Genomic DNA, 19,390 nt, shown 5'->3' with positions numbered 1-19,390 from the left:
GGTTTCAGAAGGTGGAATATGCGAAGAGGCTAGTAATAAATCCTTTGACCACAGAAAATCAGTGATAGATTGCTAAGATTAATTACAGAAAACAATTTATCAGTACCGTAACAAATGGAGGAATAGTAATTTTTTTTCTAAAACACCCAATTCATTTTTATAACAAATCAAACTGATAAATATTTATAAACTATTCATGTACTTTCATGTGACGTTATTAATATTTATGCTTCCCTGGTATTTGTTTTTTCCTACTCTTACTTCAAGTTCTTACTATAATTTTCTAGAAAGAAAATCTCAAATATCCCTAGAGCCATGGATAAACCACAAAAGTGATAATCCACCAAAATGTATTTTCACCTATGTAATAAATTTGTTGTGAGGTTAATTTCTCCTAATTTGCACAAGATAATTCCAAAATAATGATTATATTGACTTCGCTATGGCTCAAACCCTTAGATAAATTTCTCTGATTACTTGTTAGTGTAAACTGAGTATATTTTATATTTATATTTAAACTACTGAATACCTGTAAACAAAGTAGCATTTATTAAAATAGAATATACACTTAATTTATACTAAATTCCACTGAGATTTATACAAGTTTTTCATTCTTAATTTTTAAATACACATCATGATTTTTTAAAACATTATCAGTCAGGTATATACAAAATTGAAATACAACATCCAAGACAGATTGTGATTTTAAAATAAGAAACCTCTAAATAGCTAATAATGTACAATGTGTAAAGTTCCAATAAAACACAGGTATAATGCGTATAGAATGTTAGCCCTATAATACCGAGCGATATTTACAAGCAAACATGATCCAAACAGCACATGCAGATTCAGGGTAAGTAAACACTCGGACACGAACTGCCAGTCGCACCTGGTCTCCACGGCAACAGATTATTTCTTCACAGAAAGGAGACCTATATAAGACAAAAATTCACCCGATTAAAAAGTGACCATACACTTTAGTTTATTTCCAAATAAACCAGTATTTAAAACAATTTTTTAAAATTCTGTCTCTGCTACCAATGACCCTGTAATTTTGGTCAACCTATTCAAATTAGACTATTTCCTCATGGTTTATAAATTTTAAAAATGTATAGACAAGATCAGAGATCCTCAACTGAGATTTCACCAAAATCACTGGGAAAATTATCACAGACTATCCAGGATTACATTTCAGACCGAATGAGTCAAAATCTGTGTCAAAGAGGGTAAACCATTGTAAAAGTTCCTCATGGGACTCTGATTTCATTTCTAAATAACTACCTGACTAAATGACCTCTAAGATTCCCAAACCAAAAAAATTACGAATCCGTAAGTTACACCTTACCGAAGACATGTGGCAAATGCACGTCTTGCATTTCTATACACAAAATGTATTGGGAACCCTTTAAATGTGTGACCATCAGGTACAGCTCTCCTTATGGCATCTTGAAATTCTTCATTGCCTGCAGATATACTTGTTGTACGCTCAAATTCATAAGAAGCCAAAGCTGGTGATAAAAGGTAGGAGAGCTGGTCTTCCCAAACAGTAGTGAGGCCAAGATCCTATACCAATCAAAAGAAAAAGTGAAATACATTACTATTTTAAAAACCAATTAAATGAAAATGTTGATTATGGCAATGTATGTCAAGAAAATATTTTTAAAAGCTGTCATAATTGTTTAAACTTCCTACTAATTATTTTAAGGATGCATAGGAATAAAAATAAAAGGAACTATAGGTGATCAGGTTTTATAATACTTCTTAGAGAACCAAAAAACATTCAATTATGTTCATGAAGGCTTTGAATACCATACTTCTTTAATATCTACTAGACTATCTTTAATATCTACTAAAAAAGACCATATGGAATAGTCCTAATATGGAAGACACAGTGTTAGTGAATTTTGAGATCATATTTTATTTAAAGAGTTTAGTAAGGCCAGGCGCAGTGGTTCATGCCTATAATCCTAACACTCTGGGAGGTTGAGGCAGGAGGGCTGCTTAAATTCAGGAGTTCAAGGCCAGCCTGAGCAAAAGTGAGATCCCATCTCTACTAAAAATAGAAAAAATTAGCTAGGCATGGTGGTATGCCTGTAGTCCCAGTTACTCAGGAGGCCGAGGCAGGAGGAATGCTTGAGCCCAGGATTCTAAGGCTGCAGTGAGCTATAATGATGCTACTGCACTCTACCCAGGGTGACAGAGCAAGATTCTGTCTTCAAAAAAAAAAAAAAAGAACTTAGTAAAATTAAGTCTGACTAATTTGATTTGATTGCTCCTACTGTAAACTCAACTGCAGTAGGGGAGAAAAGTCACAAATTAATTCCATATGTAATTAAACAAATATTTACTGATCAATTACTCTGTAACAGTCACAGACTTTTATATTACAGGAAGATAAAAGGTGATGAAGATGCCACAGGCCCTTGGGGAGCTTAAAATATGTTTCTACAGAATGTTAAAAGCAATATGATTTCATTTATAATACCAAGTGAACTACTGATATCTAGACACATAAAGTAAAAAATATATATATTCAATTACAAACAAAAAACCTTCTTAAAATTCTAAATATTTTGATGATCATAATAGATCTTTAGCATTTCCTAATTTCACATTCAAGGTTTTAACTGGTCACAAGTGATCTCAAAGGTCCATGATCAACTGTACTTTTCCTATGGCAAAACATGACTCTTATTCGTTCATTTTCAGGCACCATTAACTTAGTAAACACCATTGGCATCTATCTCAGCTTTGTTTTCTTTTTCTATAAAAAGTAATTCTTATAATGTAATAAAATATTGCTTGTATTTGTAAAAAGAACCTAAGGAAAGAAAGCTAAAGGCAATATGAGAGATGGAAAAGAAAGGGAAAGTAATCAGGGGCTTTCGTTTCCAGCAGTATAATGGACCAGGACTCCTGACCAACTCTGTTACTGAAAACATACTACAGATGCCTTAGATTTTCCAAAATATACTTTTAAATGCTTGATGAGTTGGCAAGTGAATAAGGAATATGTTAGAGGGCAAAGCTAAAAGTAACTGGAAACCCAGAAAACATATTTGATAAATCAGTTTGCCGTTGATGGCTTCAGGAAACAGAAAAAGGGGCTCACCCAAGGTGGGGAATGTAACAGGGAATCCCAAAAGGTGAATCAGAAATAAATCTTTTGTAGGAATGTTGAATTCTAAGTCCTTTGTTGGTTATGTGTGTTGTAAATAACTTCCCACTCCAAGACTTCAGTATCTCAATGTTTTGTTTTGATGAACATATATTAATCTTTTCCTATATGATTAGTACTTTTTATGTCAAGGCACTTTCAAAAGAAATCCACATGACTAATACACAAGAGGCCTCATCTCATTAGTAATCAGGAAAATGCAAATTAAGTGAAGTCAGAATGACATCATTTTACATCTACCCAGTAGAGTGTAATAGGAAAACAAACAGAAACCAATCTGAAGGGAGAAATGAATTTGAAAAAAATATAAACAAGCATTTTTACTAGGGAAATTATTTGAGTAAGCATTTCACAAAAAGGAAATCCAAATAGTGATATTCAGCAAGCGTCTGACTCTAAGATGTAAAGTCCACCACTCTTCATTTCTAGGAGGAATTAATAAATTCTTTAAGTATTGGTGAAATTGGAAATTTTTGAGTCTCAGAACTTAAGTCTGAGAAAGTCTTATGACTTTCAAAACTCTAAACTTCATAAAAACAGGGACTATATTTGCTTTGTTCAGGACTAGAATAGTCACTGGTCCTATAGCCCAAAATAAATAAATAAAATAAACAAACAAATGAAAAAAAGTTTGAAATTACAACTATTTCAATGTTAATTACCTTCCTATGTTCCGACACTAGGAGCCTCAGTTGCATTTCTATTTCATTACTTGTTACTGATGCGTCAATTGTGGACGCACACAGAGGTGGAAAGGGAGGAAGGGATGTTGTAGCTCCTGGAGCACATACAGATTTAATTGCTTCTTCACTCATAGGTTTCCATTTGGATTCATCATTCAGATCAAATACACAAGTTTCTACTGCATCAGAGGGTTGACAATTTCCCAGGAACATCTGATGATTGAAAACACAACCAACTGTTCGATATGGGTACAATGGTTTGGGCTGTTCAGCAAGTGGAGGTTCATCAGGATTGGTAGGCTTGTGGATGTACCTAAAAAAATTAAATCATAATTTCATATAATGAGAACTTAAAAACTAAGAAGGCAGCGCCTTACTAAAACAAAAATTCTAACACTTAAGGACGTAACTACTTCCTATACTTATTTTTCTTTCTTATATTTCCATAATTTGAGTACTCTGTAATAATTCTATGGTATAACTTCTAATATAGAAACCAACTCTATTTCTTTAACAACAGAATATATTCCATGTTTATTGTTAAGATCAAAAAAGTTTACCTCAGATAATACAATTAAAAAACTTGACTATACATTATTAGGCATGACTAACCAAAATGATTATCAACCAGGGAGAAAGAGGATCCAGGGGAATGAGAAGAGGGCACAGGGCTGTGCCTCTAGAACACACATTTAAAGAAAGATGAAGGAAAACTGAGAAAGAATAGCCAGAGAGGAATAATGAAAACTGAAAGGCAGTAATGAGAGGAGCTAAGAAAAGATCATGTTCTAGCAAGGAGGAAGCACTCAACTCTCAAAATCTGATAACAGCCTAAACTACTGAAAACAATGTCCAGTAAATTTACCAACAAGAAGTTCGTAGCCATGTCAAATTTTCAAAAGAAATCATGATTTACAACTTGAACTTATTTTTAGGCTTAGGGATGATCACCAGAGAAAACAGATGGCTAATCATATAAAACTAAAATATGATTTACTTCTTACCAATTTCATGTTAGTAAAGAATATTTTAGGCATACAAATTTTCTTGGAGTTCATTTACTTAGCTGCTATAATTTAAGTATTTTCTTAGTCATTGAAAAGGCTCTAATAACTAAAACTATCAACATGTACTTTCAAGTACCATCAACATGAACATAAAACCCTGTAATTTAAAACATTTATATCTTCATTTTAATATCCTTGTAAACTTAGTAGACTAACCTGTGCCCTGTTAAACTCTCCCAAAAAGTGATTGTTCCATCAGTTCCACAAGTCATAACCCACGCATGAGGTACTCCTTTTGCCTTAGTCCCGACACAGACAAAGGCTTCTAATCCGTACCCGAGAAGAAGACTGCACAGAAGATTGGCATGATCTTCACAGTCACCCTAGAAGATAAATTCAAATGAAGCATTTATTCCTCCATATTGTTTCCTCATTAAATATTTACATACAAAGTTATAATAAAAATTTATTAGTAAAGTTTTTCACTTTTAATCATTAGTCCAGTGTTAAGCTGAAACAATAGGGAAAAAAGATAATACACTAATTTTAGAAAAGATGAAATTATTTTACAAAGTTAGTGCTTACAAATCTGACAGTCGTAACATGTATACTTTAACAGGGGGCATTCAGATTCAAAAGTTTATAAAGAATTCATATAACATAGAAAGAAAAGTAGGATGATTTTAATAGATATATAATAAATATAATAGCTAAAGCACTTGAACAAACAAGCAGACAAATCATACAGCAAGAAATGTAAACAAACGGAAAAACATTCAAATTAAACCAATGAATTAATGGCATCTATATGTGATAATTTCAAAGAAATATATACATAGGAAAAATGATTGGGAGAAAGAACAAAATGCCAACAAAGGCTATTAGTAGGGTAAGTTATATATAATTTTCCCCTATACATTCCAAATTCTCCTTGATATGCTTATATTACTTTCACAATTTTAAAAAATTATGAAGACTTTTATAAAAGCAATAGAAAATATCTGACATGTTCTGTGAAAAATTACTAAAATATTAAACAGTATGGCTACAATTATGTAAAGACATATGTTTAAGTATAGGAAAACTACATGTAATATGAAAAAGCAAAAATAACTTTTTTCCCCCTGCAGAGACATGGTCTTGCTCTGTTGCCCAGGCTGGAATGCAGTAGCATGATCAGAGCTCACTGCCACCTCAAACTCCTGGGCTCAAGCCATTCTCCCGCCTTGGCCCTCCCCAAGTAGCTGGGACTACAAGCGAATGCCGCCTCACGGCTAATTTTAAATTTTTTGTAGAGATGGGGTCTCACTATGTTGCAATTCCTGGCCTCAAGCAATCCTCCCGCCCCAGCCTCCCAAAATGTGGGATCACAGGTGTGAGCTAGCATGCCCGGTCAAAAATAACTATTGAGTTGACTGTTAGGATAAAGGATAATTTTTTTCTCCAAAAAATTTGCATTCGGGGCTCTCGGCTGTTTTTTAAAAATTAACTTTAATGAAATAGAGCATTTTATAATTATTTAACTGACTTTACAAAAACATAGTACCTAACCTTTTGGATCTAATAATTTGAGATTTTGCCCTAAAAAAAATTCAAAAGTAAATATTCAATATAAAACTTCATTCACAATAACGAAAACTTGGAAGCAAGCATAACTTGGCCAGAAGAAACAGTTCCTATAAGAGGGAAATAGTTAAGTAGATTTTGTATATTGACTCAAGAAAACTTAAACAGCCATTAAAAATGGAAATCACTTTAACTCATTCTAGTATCAAAAGTTACAGATAAAGAAAAAAAAAATGGAAATCACAAAGACAGTAGCAACATATGAAAAATGTAGTATAATGCTAAGTTATAAAGCATGCTACAAAATTTTATTTATATCTTAATTATAATCATGGAATAAATGATACACATACAGGATAAAAACAAAAATACAAAAGAAATGATAAATTGGGAATAGAATTATGGGGCAAGTTTCACATTTACTGCTGTGCAACAAAAATATTTTAAATATTTAAAGAATTTTCAAGCTTCGATTTTCAGATAAGCTTTCTCTTTGAAATAGTGAATCAAAGGAGTGATTATTTTACAAAATAAATATTTATGTAATAATTTTAAATACATACCATTCCTACTATGTTTGCAATAAAACAGTTTCTATATTATATACAACTTTTGGGAATTACCAGTTGGAAATAAAAAATCAAAATAATTTTTTTGATAAGTAATGTTTAACTGTTTTTCAACTGTGTTTAAGACACAATCTTTCTAATGACAAGTCAATTTCTCAATCAAATATATCTGTGGGGGATTGGTTCCAGGACCCCTATGAATACCAAAACATGCCGATGCTCAAGTCCCTTATATAAAATTGCATAGTATTTACGTATAACCTACGCACATCCTCCCATATACTTCAAATTATCTCTAGATTACTTATACCTAATACAATGTAAATGCTATGTAAACAGTTCTTATACTGTATTGTTTTTATCTGTATTAATTTTTATTATTGTATTGTTACCTTTTATTGGGTTTTTAGAAGAATACTGTCAATCCACAGATACAGAATCCACAGGTACAGAGGGCCAACTGTATGTTCATTTTTCTAAGGTATCTTTTTACAAATGTATTATAAATTCAGACTAACTATGATGTACTGCTATTTAATTCTATTATGTGTGTATGATACCTTGTTTCTACAGAGAAAGGCCAGCAGAGTGCACCATTGTTCCTGTTTACCTCCTCCTCCAATAACAGGGGCTCGTTCATAACCAAGGACATTAACAAATCTTGCTGCTTGCCTTGGGGTATCCAGAAGCCGTCCAGCTCGAAGTGGTTTAACATAGGAACAAACTGGCCTATTTATCCCATTTTCATCCTGCAGGAAGAGGGGGAAAATATTACCTGTAATGACAGACTAATCATCCCCAATTTTAACTTTTTTTTAGGATACGTTAATGTAGGATAAAATAATTCTGGATACCATTTTATTGAGTGCTTACTTTGCATCCAGCACTAGGCTGCTAACTGCTGTGCATATAATTTCTCTTTTAATCCTCATAACATCTCCATTCAGTTTATAGCTGAAGAAAACTGAAGCTACAGCTATTATGCAACAGAGCTAGGATTCAAACCCTGAGCTGTCTGACTCCAAAGGCTGTGACAGTAAGAACTCCTCTGAGAAAAGGGTGGGCAAAAAGATAAGGAAGGGAGAGGGGCTCCAAGCTGAAGTATTCTTTCGTATTACCATACAGAATTTAACAATATATATCCAGACAGAACAAATAACTTTTCTGATTGATAAAACAACAATGATCTAAGTTTATTTCTAGATTGTTTCTATTAGGGCATCAAACATAAGAGATCCACAGGAAACAACAATTTGTTAACTAAGTCAATTGAAAGCAAAATTTTAAAAAACGTTTTAGAAAGTTTTACATTCTAAATACAGGATCTATCTTAGAGCTTGTGCTGAATAACTACTGTGCATATAAAGGTCTCTGATGGCTGTCCACCATTTCTTTAGAGTTAATATTACCAAAGCCCACATTTTCCTTAATTTCATAGTTGCTGATATAGCAAAGTGAAAGGGCCACTTACACATATTTCATTACAGCAATATTTCTAATATTATCTAAATATATTCCCATAAGCTATTTATATATCTTAAAAATTTCAATATTTCAACCTCTAAACCTGTACTGTCCAATAAGAAAGCAACTAACCATATGTGGCTATGTAAATTTTAATTAAAATTAAATAAAACTTAAATTTTAGTTTTTAGTCACCTTAGCCACATTTTGAGTACTCAATACATGGCTGGTGATCACCACATTGGGCAGCACAAATATAGAACATTTCATCATTGCAGAAAAGTTCTATCGGATAGTACTGCTATAAACTTATTTCCTCTTGGGTCTGGAAGCACTGGAAATTCTTTTTCACACTACGCATAATAATTTTGTGGTTTATAACTACAGTTTTTATAACTAGATTGATTGCCTTAAATAACTTGCTCCTTAATTACACAGCTTGTCCAATACAGGAAGCAGCAGTAAGAAACAGCTCTGGTAATCTAAGTAAAATAACCATTTCATGTACTCTGTGTACATGGAAAGAGGTGGCACAAACCAAAAAGGCACTAGTCGAAACTACAATTTAATACAGACTCTGCCAGGATCAAGTTGCTATTTGGACTCTTCACTTCTCTATCCTTTGTACTGCTCACAAAAAGAGACAATGCCTGGCCAATGAACAATCTTATATGATTATTATGAGACTAAATGACCTTATGTGCTTTAAATCTTCTTACAATCAATTCTAAGAGGCCAGGACTTAAGTAATACTTCCTAAAAGAAAATCTCAATTCCTTAATTTCCATAGCAGCATCTCAAATTCTTCCTCCTTTCCTTTGATTTGCCATTTCTCTGATCCACCACCTCACCCCCCTCCTTAGTCCTCTCTGGTCCCAGAAACTATGTGGCAATGAATAACTCTACCTCAGACCAGATACAGCAGGGAGCCAGTTATATTTTGTTTGGTTTCTCCTTTCCCTTGGTTCTGATATTGTTGCCACCTTGACAACCCAGACAGTCAATGTACATGTCCAGAAAAGTCAGAAGCCATTTCCTTTATTCCCACCACTAGCCAACTAGGGTCTCTCCCAAGCTCCCTACCTAGAAAATGAACCACTTTTAGCCTGGAGGGCTAAATCTAGGGAAAGTAAAGCTAGATCAATGTACAGGATCTGAGAAACATAAGTCAAAATAAAACTACACTATATTTATATATAAGCATCTATATGAGGCTGAATACATAAAAAATATTTGAATGGTTCCTCAGAAGTTATAAAAATTATACAGATTTGACCACATATTTTATGTTGGTTTGTGAAAGAGAGAAAATGGGTTTAGGATTCAGGAAAAACAGAGGCAGAGATATATAGCTGAAATGCTACAGTTAAATATTACTGGTCACTGGCTTGGAGATCTTGGTTATATACATTATTCCATGTAACATTGCTTGTTTTTTAAAAAAAGTATGTATGTTCAAAGCCCCAGTTCTACACACAAGGGCTGAATTTACACATAAACTACAAGGTGTCCAAGTGGTTTTTTTGGGGGAATAAATATATTTTAGAAATATAAATGAAATGAAATTTACATATATAACAGCAAATCTCAAATACAGGCATGAAAGTTTTCTAATGGAATTTACAAACCTGTGCAAAAATCTTAACCAGCCGTGAGTTGTGTGAGGGTCGAATTTGCAAATATTCTCTCCACCATTGCTTAGCATATACAAGAAACAATCGCTCTTTCTCTGCAGTTTTCTGGCGTTCCAAAGCAAGCTTGAAATCAAAAAAAATTTTTAATTTCTATTCATTCTCCTTAATTACTACAAAATATGTAACAAATCTACTTCTTCCCATCACTACTACTACCCTAATCTGAGCCACATCATCATCTTGTCTGTAAGAGCCTAAATGACTTCCCTGTTTCCATACCTACCCCAGTACAATCCAGTCTCCATACAATAGTCGTAAAGTGATCTTATTTTTCTCCTCCAAGACACAAATTTTTAAATAATAAAGCATATTCTTTTATTTCCTTGTTTAAAACACTTTAATCATTTTCCATCACATTGCAAACTACCTGCCCTGGCCTCTATCTCATTTTCTACCCCCATACCCATTACACTCCAGACACATGGGGCTTCTGTTCCTGCATAGGGCCTTTTGCTCTAGGCTGTTCCCATTGCCCAGAAGTTCAAGCCCCACGTTTGCATGGCTGGCTGCTTCCCACCATTCAGACCTTTCCCTACTCTAAGCACTTGACCTAAATAAATCAGCCTCCCCAATAACCACTCTATCACATCACCCGCGATCATACTCAACAAAAAACATACTATCTGATATTTTGTTTATTGACTTGTTTATTGTTTCTCCCCACCAGATTTAAACTCCTTGAGAGCAAGCTGTCTGCCTTATACACAGCCACATCCCCAGTGTCTGGAACAGTGTCTGGCACATTCTAACATCTATTTAAGATCAATAAATATTTCTGATGTAAAAAAATTAGTGTAATTTTAAAGAGAAAGCCTGGAAAATTAGAAACAATTTATATAACAGAAATAGGAGAATAAGCTTATGCTTTAGTCATTAAAAATGATATGAGAGAAACATGAGAAAATGTTTATTAAATGATGTTAAGTTTAAAAAATAGAACCCCTGTACTTGTCAATAAAATAAATAGTTGCTATCAAAAAAAGAACTCATTTACTTATATAAATTTATGAATAACATGATTACGACTCATATATACACATATGTGTATGTGTGTACATACACACGTACATATTTATTTATTCAAATAATATCAAGGTTGATTCCTGCTATGTGGTTTCAGGTATATATACCACCTATAACACATCTCAGATGCTAGAGATTAGAGGGAGATGAGAGTTTTGAACAGGAGGTTCAACAAAACAGAGCAGGACATTGTTTGCTTGGGGGAGAAGGGTCAAGCCATCCAAAACTAAGTAACCACAGATCTATAAAAGGAATACATAACAGGCAGGGTGGAGTAAAGGAACAATTTCAGAACTAAAGTATGTGAACAAGGAGAATCTTTTCCACAAGTGCCAGCCCAACAAGATTGATTATCAGCAGATAATCAAGACCTGAAAAACTAAGGACTGGCAAGGACTAAACAGGTATGGCAAATCCAATTTGAAGGGATGAAGAAACCCACTGATCCTACAAGACCCAGAAGAAAGTGATTCCTCCGAGGCCTGACAGTACAATTAGGAAAGCAAGCCTCTCAAAACACATTCCAAAAGTGCCACGCTCTTCTACTATTAGAGTACACAGCAGAAATGACAGGAGCAGCAAGCTATCAATAAATGTCTGTGAAATTAACATTAAAATCTTACCCCCTGCTGTCACCTCTTACTCCTTTATCCCCTTCAGCTTTGTAATTCTTATGTTGTTTCAATGAATATTCATCCTATTTCCCAAACTAGACTACAGGCTTCCCTAAGAAAACAATCTTGTCTTTATCTTCTTTCTCATCTTTTTTGTTAACCTTTGAGTGCTAATCTAAAAATAAATGATAATTTTCTTAAAAAAAAAAAAAAAAAAGAGTACTTTCCAGGATCAACAGGTAAATATACTACTATGAAAATAAATACACAAAAAACTCAGAATTATTTACCTGTGTGTTCACTACTTCTTGAGATAATGTTTGATTGAGTGGTGGGTACATTTCAAGTTTTATGTTTAAAATTCCCACAGAAACTTTTGATTCTGTGCCTGTAAATACAAATATTTAGAACTTTAGAGCTCTCAACACTATGTATGTTTAGTCAAACAAAGTCTAGCCAAAATAATTTAGGAACCTGGTGCTTTACCATTTACACGAAATAAAGATAACATTCAACATCACTTTTAATATTCATACTTTATGAACCAAATCAGTTTATTTTTTACAATGGCATTTACTCAAGTATAAAAAAATAAAAATAAGAACTATTTTGTTAGCTTTCTAATCATGTTTTAAGAAAATTTCTAACCTAAAGGATTTGTTATTTTTAATTTTTATTTTCATTAAATGTATAATACCAACCAGACTTAAAATAAATACAAAGTCAAAGCAACTGTTAACAACTTATTCCATCTATGCAAAAAAAAGTTAGAAAGCATTTATACTCTTCATCACTTATAGTAGTTCCCATTTACCCCTTCCCATTATCACCTCACACATGAGTACAAATTTTCAATCCATGCCTAGATTTAAAGAATTAGAAAACAAACATACTACACACCAGAACTATTTAATATTTTTTTAGTGAGTCAGAATATGCTTGTTTTCAGGTCATTACTATGATTATCATGTTAGGCCTATTTTTGAAGACAATTTACTGGGTTTCTTTTTTGAAAATAGATCTCCTACATAAGAAAACGTTTTTCTCAACTTTTTATTTAAACACATTCTGGGTCTGACTTATTAAAATCTAAACTACTAAGGCTATACTGTCCACTGGCATGGTTTAACTCTGTGACTAAGTTTCAGTACCAAAGTAATTCTATCATATGTTATGGATAAAATACTGGCAAGTTCTGTTTTTTCATTTTATTAGCAAATATATATTACATAACAGGCAGTATGCAAGATTCCAAGGAGGCAATGGTAAATAAGACAGACACTATCTCTGCCCTTAAGGAGTACTATTCATTGATACTAACATTGAGCAAGTTATCACCTCTTCTAATTCTCACCCACTGTAAAAGGTTGGGAGAACACCTACAACATGTTTTGCAAGAATCGCTGGTACTGATTGGGATGCACTGTATTTCAGGGAGTGCTGGAGTGGAGTTAGTTTTTGTGTATGTGTGTGTGAAGAATTAATTTTCTTTACAGCTTTATATTTAATCAATGTGTGTGAAAAATATTAATTTTCTTTATAGCATTATATTTAATTGAATCAACTTTAAAAGAATTAAAACCCTCAAAATTTCTACATTCATTTATTTATTATTATTATTATTCTTTGAGACAAGGTCTCACTCTGTTGCCTGGGCTAGAGTGCAGTATCATTATAGCTCACTGCAACCTTAGACTCCTGGGGTTCAAGCAATTCTCCCACCTCAGTCTCCTGAGTAGCTGGGACTACAGGCGCACACCACCACACCTGGCTAACTTTCAAATTTTTTTTGTAGAGACAGGTCTCGCTATGTTGTTCAGGCTGGTCTCAAACCCCTGGGTTCAAGCAATCCTCCCGCCTCAGCCTCCCAAAGTGCTGGGGTTATAGAAGTGCTGGGATTACAGGCATGACCTACAGCACCCAGCCTCTACATTCATTTTAAAGGAAAAAACATTTCCCTAAAACAAGGCCAGATTAACTGTGAAGTGCTACATTGATACTGTCCTTTAAGACATTCCCCAAGAGTATGATGCTGGAGTACAATTATAATTCTAATGAAATTCTATTTTAAAACCTTTTTACAGATTTCCATCCTGGCTTATAAAGGCATTTTAGAGACATAAAAAAAAGTATTTACAAACTGGCTACAAAAAGGTAACAATGATACTAATCATCATACCTACACCCATAAGTTCCACAGTCAGACTAGTCACTCCATTTTCTGAGCCCAAAACTGATCGCCATTCCAGAAAATAGGATGCTACTAAAGTAGTCTCACCAAATATGTCTGTTTTGATTAGCACCATATGAATTGGATCACTTATTGATAACATTGTTGTTGAATCAGCCATTCTAGTTCCATCACCTAGCAATATAAAACAAAGAAAATTATGCCACACTACATATTCAGTTAGGCCAACATAAAAGAGTACTTTCACTAAAAAGTATACTAAATAAGCTTACATAAAACCCAATTTGGTAATGTCTCAGAAAAAATGCAAAAGACAGGAAATAAAAGTACAGTTCTATTTCTATCACTAACTTTTGAGAGGACTGGCAGAATTGTAATGAGTTATCTCTAGTTACTTATAGCATATCAGTGTTTTCTGATCCATAAGAGAGAAGTCTGTTCTTTCAAAGTACTTAACTAAAGCATATGCTACTATAATAAAAAGCCTTCAAATATGTCAACATTAATCCCCAAACTCCCTTTATTCCTTAACCTCCAGAAATTATCACTATATTACCTAAACAAAACTGAAAAATTCAACACATTGAATCTAGCAATTTATCCCATTAACTACATTAGGGTAACATTTTTCAGAGGGGAAAAAAATAATAAATTTTAGTAGTACATTAGCCATCTTAAAATCTAAAATTCTGAAGACATACTTCTACAACTTTGCTTAGTATAGAAATATAATATAAAAATTTCTATACTGACAACTGAAATGTAAAATATACCTTTATTGAAAGAAGCATAGTTTAAAACAATTACAGGAATTAAGTATCATAAAATTTAATTATGAGAGTTATATATTCATATCTAAACTTTTGACTTATTAAAGTTATATTACATCATAAACCTGGCCATCCTTCATAAATAGAAGTATCATGTCTCATTTTCTAATATATTCCCAGGACCTGCCTGGTACAGTACTATGCATACAATAGGTATTCAAGTGTTTATTACTGAAGAGTCAACATTTAGAAGTCCAAAAAAAATCTTCAGATAAAATTAATTAGCAAACAGAGAATAAGGCAAGAAGGTAAGTAGTAGTTTAAATTGAGAAGAGCAGTGGGAAAAAAATTAAAACAAAAGACCAGGGAGATACATCCATTACAAATCTCTTCTTATAAAAAAAGTTGCTATAGCTGTTTCAAAATAAAACCTAACTAAGATTTACTCAATTAAATCACAATTTATTATTGTTTCTTACCTAAGCTTTCTCTGTGCACTTCAAGTAAAAAGCCATCATGAAAATCTGGTTCACAGGCACACGGAACAGGTTTAGAACGAAAACGTTGGTTTCGATAATGTAAACATAAAGTAAATGTTGAACAAACTTGTCCTGGTAAAGGCTCAGGCTCTTGCAGATGTTCCAAGAAAGCTTTTCCACCCAAAACCTGAAGGTAAAGATACCTCCGTGTTGGATCAATATTAGCTGTAAAGTGTAGCAATATATATGAGGAAACTGCCAAATAACTTAAACAATGTGATCAAGACATAAGGAAATAATAATTTGTCAGAAAAAAAACCAAAGACTAAAAAAAAGAGAAAGAGTAACAAATGTACTACTATATATACCAGGATCATTTTCACCCTGGGAAGAATAGATACATAATATGATATCCGTTTCTGAGATTCCATCTTGGCTACTTTCTCCCAGCAAGAAAGGTGTCAGAGCCAAGCAAGGTCTAGTATACCTTTGCTTTTTTGTTTCTTTTCTTTTCTTTTTTTTTTTTTTTTTGAGACAGAGTCTCGCTTTGTTGCCCGCGCTAGAGTGATTGCCGTGGCGTCAGCCTAGCTCACAGCAACCTCAAACTCCTGGGCTTAAGCGATCCTACTGCCTCAGCCTCCCGAGTAGCTGGGACTACAGGCATGCGCCACCGTGCCCGGCTAATTTTTTCTATATATATTTTAGTTGGCCAGATAATTTCTTTCTATTTTTTTTAGTAGAGACGGGGGTCTCGCTCTTGCTCAGGCTGGTCTCGAACTCCTGACCTTGAGCAATCCACCCGCCTTGGCCTCCCAGAATGCTAGGATTACAGGCATGAGCCACCGCGCCTGGCCTTTTTTGTTTGTTATTCAACATTTCTTCACCTTCACAACCCAACTCAGACAATTATAAACTCAGCTAATTATCAACTCAGCAAGTTTATTTGTCAGATTACCACTAAAAAACCAAGCTGTATAGTTCCTATAAAATATATACATATACTTTTTAATATGGAACACTTCATGAATTTGCATGTCATCCTTGCGCAGGGACCATGCTAATCTTCTCTATATCATTCCAATTTTAGTATATGTGCTGCCAAAGCGAGCATTAAAATATATTATTAAAAATGAGAAAAGCGTCCCTGTTTTTTCCTCTACTGTGCTATACGTTAAATCTTCTAATACTTCATCCAAAACAGAATTTTAAGTTTTGGGGTAACTACCCAAAAAAATTAAATATTTCCTTCTGGAAAAAAAATTAAAACATTTTCTATCAAATACCAAACACTACAGCACAGCAATATTCATTACTAACCACAATTAAGTTAATGTTAAAAAAATACATACTTTTTTTTAATGTTGATTGTCTATCAAAACAAATAGGCTGTTTAGGAGAAGAAGGGAGTTCTTGATCAACACTGTCCTAGAAAGGCAGAAAAAAAACCCAAAACAAATTAGAAAACAAAAATTATAGTTAAGTAAGAAAATGCCAACAATGGGACTAAACACTGAACCAAAAGTAGATAGGATAAGGCCCCTTCAAAAAACCCCTTATTTTTGAAGCATAATCAAAACAATGAAAAGAAAAGCCAGCATAAAAGACGATACAACTGATACAACTGGTCACTTCTAAAATCTAATACTAAGGAATTAAATTTTCTTCAAAAAATGCCATCCACAGAATACTAAGAACAAATCCTTAACACCTTAAACAAGGTTAAACTTTCTCTAAACCTTATATGACATTTGGCTTGCGATTCCACCATGAACTGATTTTAGTAAGAAAGTGACATTCACACAGCAGAAGCCATTACTAGGTCAATTTTTATGACAAATTAGTTCATAAACCTCAAAAACCAAAAAAAGATGCTGTATTAAAATACTTATTCCCTTGTGTATTATGAAGTCCAGCCAATTTTTACATTATACTACCCAGGTATTGAGGTCATAGTTTTTCATTATTGCCTCATTTTCAAGAGAAGGCCTACTTACTAACTGCACTAAGAGGCCATCTATCATCTCAATACCAACCTATTTGTATGAAAAGTTTTGAGGGCTCTTATGCAGTTATTTTCTTAAAGAAATTTATAATTTGTTAATCTTATAGTCCCAAAAGAATGTTTATTTTAAAAATAAGCTTAATGTAAAAAATTATAAAACTATCTTAGTGAAAAACAACCTTTTAATGGTGAACTAATTTGACTAAAATATGCATATTTGACATAATTTGACTAAATTTGGCATAATTAAACATAATTTGTCTAAATTTGACTAAATTTAACAAAATTTGACTAAAATTACAGATCTAGAAAATAACAAGAGAAAATTTGGTCACTGTAGGGAGAGGAATATGGTATATAACTCAGATTTTACTATTTGCTATACTCAAGGGCAGAGCTAGCCTATAGTTCAAAGAAGGATATTACTAGACAAAATGGCCTTATTTTAAAATGGTTTTACTAGGAGGGGCCCCAAATATGGACCTCATAAACAGTGTTATGCATGAGCATATACTTATACTCTTAATATTTTTTTCCTAATAGATTACTTACAGTAACAAAATTAAGTTCTTTCATCACATCATCAATGATTCCTCGACGTCTAAGGGCTTTGATCAAATCTTCTGTTGATAAATGTTGCTGATCAGGTGCCAATTCTTCTCGTATAGTCTCAGCAAGGATTTCTCTTATCCTTCCATGGACATCCATCTACGTAGAAAACTTGCATTATAATTTACATTACAAAGTCAAATACTGCTTCTCATGTTTTAGGCTTAAGCTAACAGTAAACCTACAATTATTTCCCCAGCTGAATAAGAGTAAAAGTAAGCTTTTAAAAGATGAAACTTCTGAGTACGAATCCTAGAAATAATCTCTACTGGTTATCTGCTACCTTTGTTACAATTTCCCCACAAATAACACTCAACCAAAACAAATCTTTTGAGAGGAAGTATAGTATAATTAAAAGAACACAGACCTGGAGTAGGCAGATCAAAGTATGATGTTATGACTTTCATACTTTAATCTGTCTAATGATAAACTGATCAGCTTGCAACTTAGGTGTATGTGTAACCTTTGGCTAACTTATTTACTCTTTGTGAATGTTTCCGCACCTGTAAGATGCGGAAACCAGTGCCCTCTCACAAGAGTGTTGTGAGGATTAGACAAAAGATGCTAGAAATCTAGAACAAAATCTGGCTTACAAGTGCACCATACACGGTGGTTTTTATTACTTCAGCCTACTGCATTCAGTTGATCACCTCAGATACTGCGGGTTCTTGTGGCGCTCCCAAGTATTCCAAATAGTTTTGTTAAAATCCTTCAGTAACTTCCTTTCCATAACTTCTTTGTGAATTGCTGACGGAAGCTCCCGGTTCTACTTCTACAATATCCGTATGTTTCATCCTTAAAGTAACCCTAGTATCTCACCTCAGAATATTAACCTGCTCCAAACACAACTTACACTCGATTAGATTTTCAGAAATCGCTCACTAAACGCTTCATTTTCAGTGTCCTATAACCAAAAACCGTTCTGGCACCTCGGGCTCTTACTGGCACTCCTCGGCTTGTTCACTTGTACTGAGACTAGAAAGCTCTTCTGGCTTCAAACTCGAAGTTCTGCCCACCTCGCGCTCTGCGTCCCACGGCCCTTGCTCGACTCCTGGCAAAAAGGCGCCTCGGTCGGCCCGGCCGAGGGCTGCCAGGCTGGGGGCTCGGGTGCTGCGGGCAGGAAAGGCCCTGGCTCGGTCTGCAGCGGTCGCTACCCGCGCCCAGGCCGCTCTCACCTTGCTCAGCTGCTGGTGGATGAGCTGCTTCAGTTCGGAGGCTTTCTCCGGAGGCAGAGACATGCTGGCAACCGGCGCCTTCCAGCCGCTTCTCCCCGCCTCAGACGCCCTAACCGCGCGGCGCGCCCGGCCCGGCCACTGAGCGTTAGTACCGGCTGGAGCACAAAGCGGCACAGCCTCTCGCCTGGCGCAGCTCCCGGGGGGCGCGACGCCGCGTCACGCCAACTGTTTTCAAACGGTGGCGGACTAACAGGGCTCGGGGCTGTCCCCCGCGCTGCCTGATCATCTCCGCCTTCGCTCCACCTTCTCACGGGCCCTGCACCCCGCGACCTCAGCGCACCCCGTCGCCTTGCCTTGCCGAAAGCG

The 19,390-nt window shown here is 34.5% G+C and overlaps 1 protein-coding gene and 1 non-coding gene across 3 annotated transcripts; both read right to left on the bottom strand.

The window, feature by feature from the left end:
• On the bottom strand, positions 1 to 19,247 carry CEP76 (centrosomal protein 76). 2 transcript variants are annotated; one of them, XM_069468293.1, is made up of 12 exons: positions 19,025 to 19,247; positions 17,793 to 17,948; positions 16,588 to 16,663; positions 15,239 to 15,463; positions 13,978 to 14,163; positions 12,089 to 12,186; positions 10,096 to 10,224; positions 7,564 to 7,752; positions 5,085 to 5,251; positions 3,841 to 4,174; positions 1,346 to 1,563; positions 1 to 932 (listed from the first exon to the last, which is right to left on the bottom strand). In XM_069468293.1, exons 1-12 carry the CDS (start codon positions 19,085 to 19,087, stop codon positions 794 to 796), a joined length of 1,980 nt encoding a protein of 659 aa, XP_069324394.1. In that variant the 5' UTR covers positions 19,088 to 19,247; the 3' UTR covers positions 1 to 793. The 2 variants fall into 2 exon arrangements, with proteins under 2 accessions (XP_069324394.1, XP_069324395.1); XM_069468294.1 differs by lacking the exon at positions 15,239 to 15,463.
• Positions 16,243 to 16,349, bottom strand: LOC138383596 (U6 spliceosomal RNA). Its single transcript, XR_011233651.1, has one exon. It is a non-coding gene; the product is annotated as a U6 spliceosomal RNA (small nuclear RNA).
• Positions 19,248 to 19,390: the final 143 nt, after the last annotated feature.

This window comes from Eulemur rufifrons, chromosome 5, assembly GCF_041146395.1.
Source record: "Eulemur rufifrons isolate Redbay chromosome 5, OSU_ERuf_1, whole genome shotgun sequence".
Classification (NCBI taxonomy): Eukaryota; Metazoa; Chordata; class Mammalia; order Primates; family Lemuridae; genus Eulemur; species Eulemur rufifrons.
This window is presented reverse-complemented; position numbering and strand designations above follow the sequence as displayed.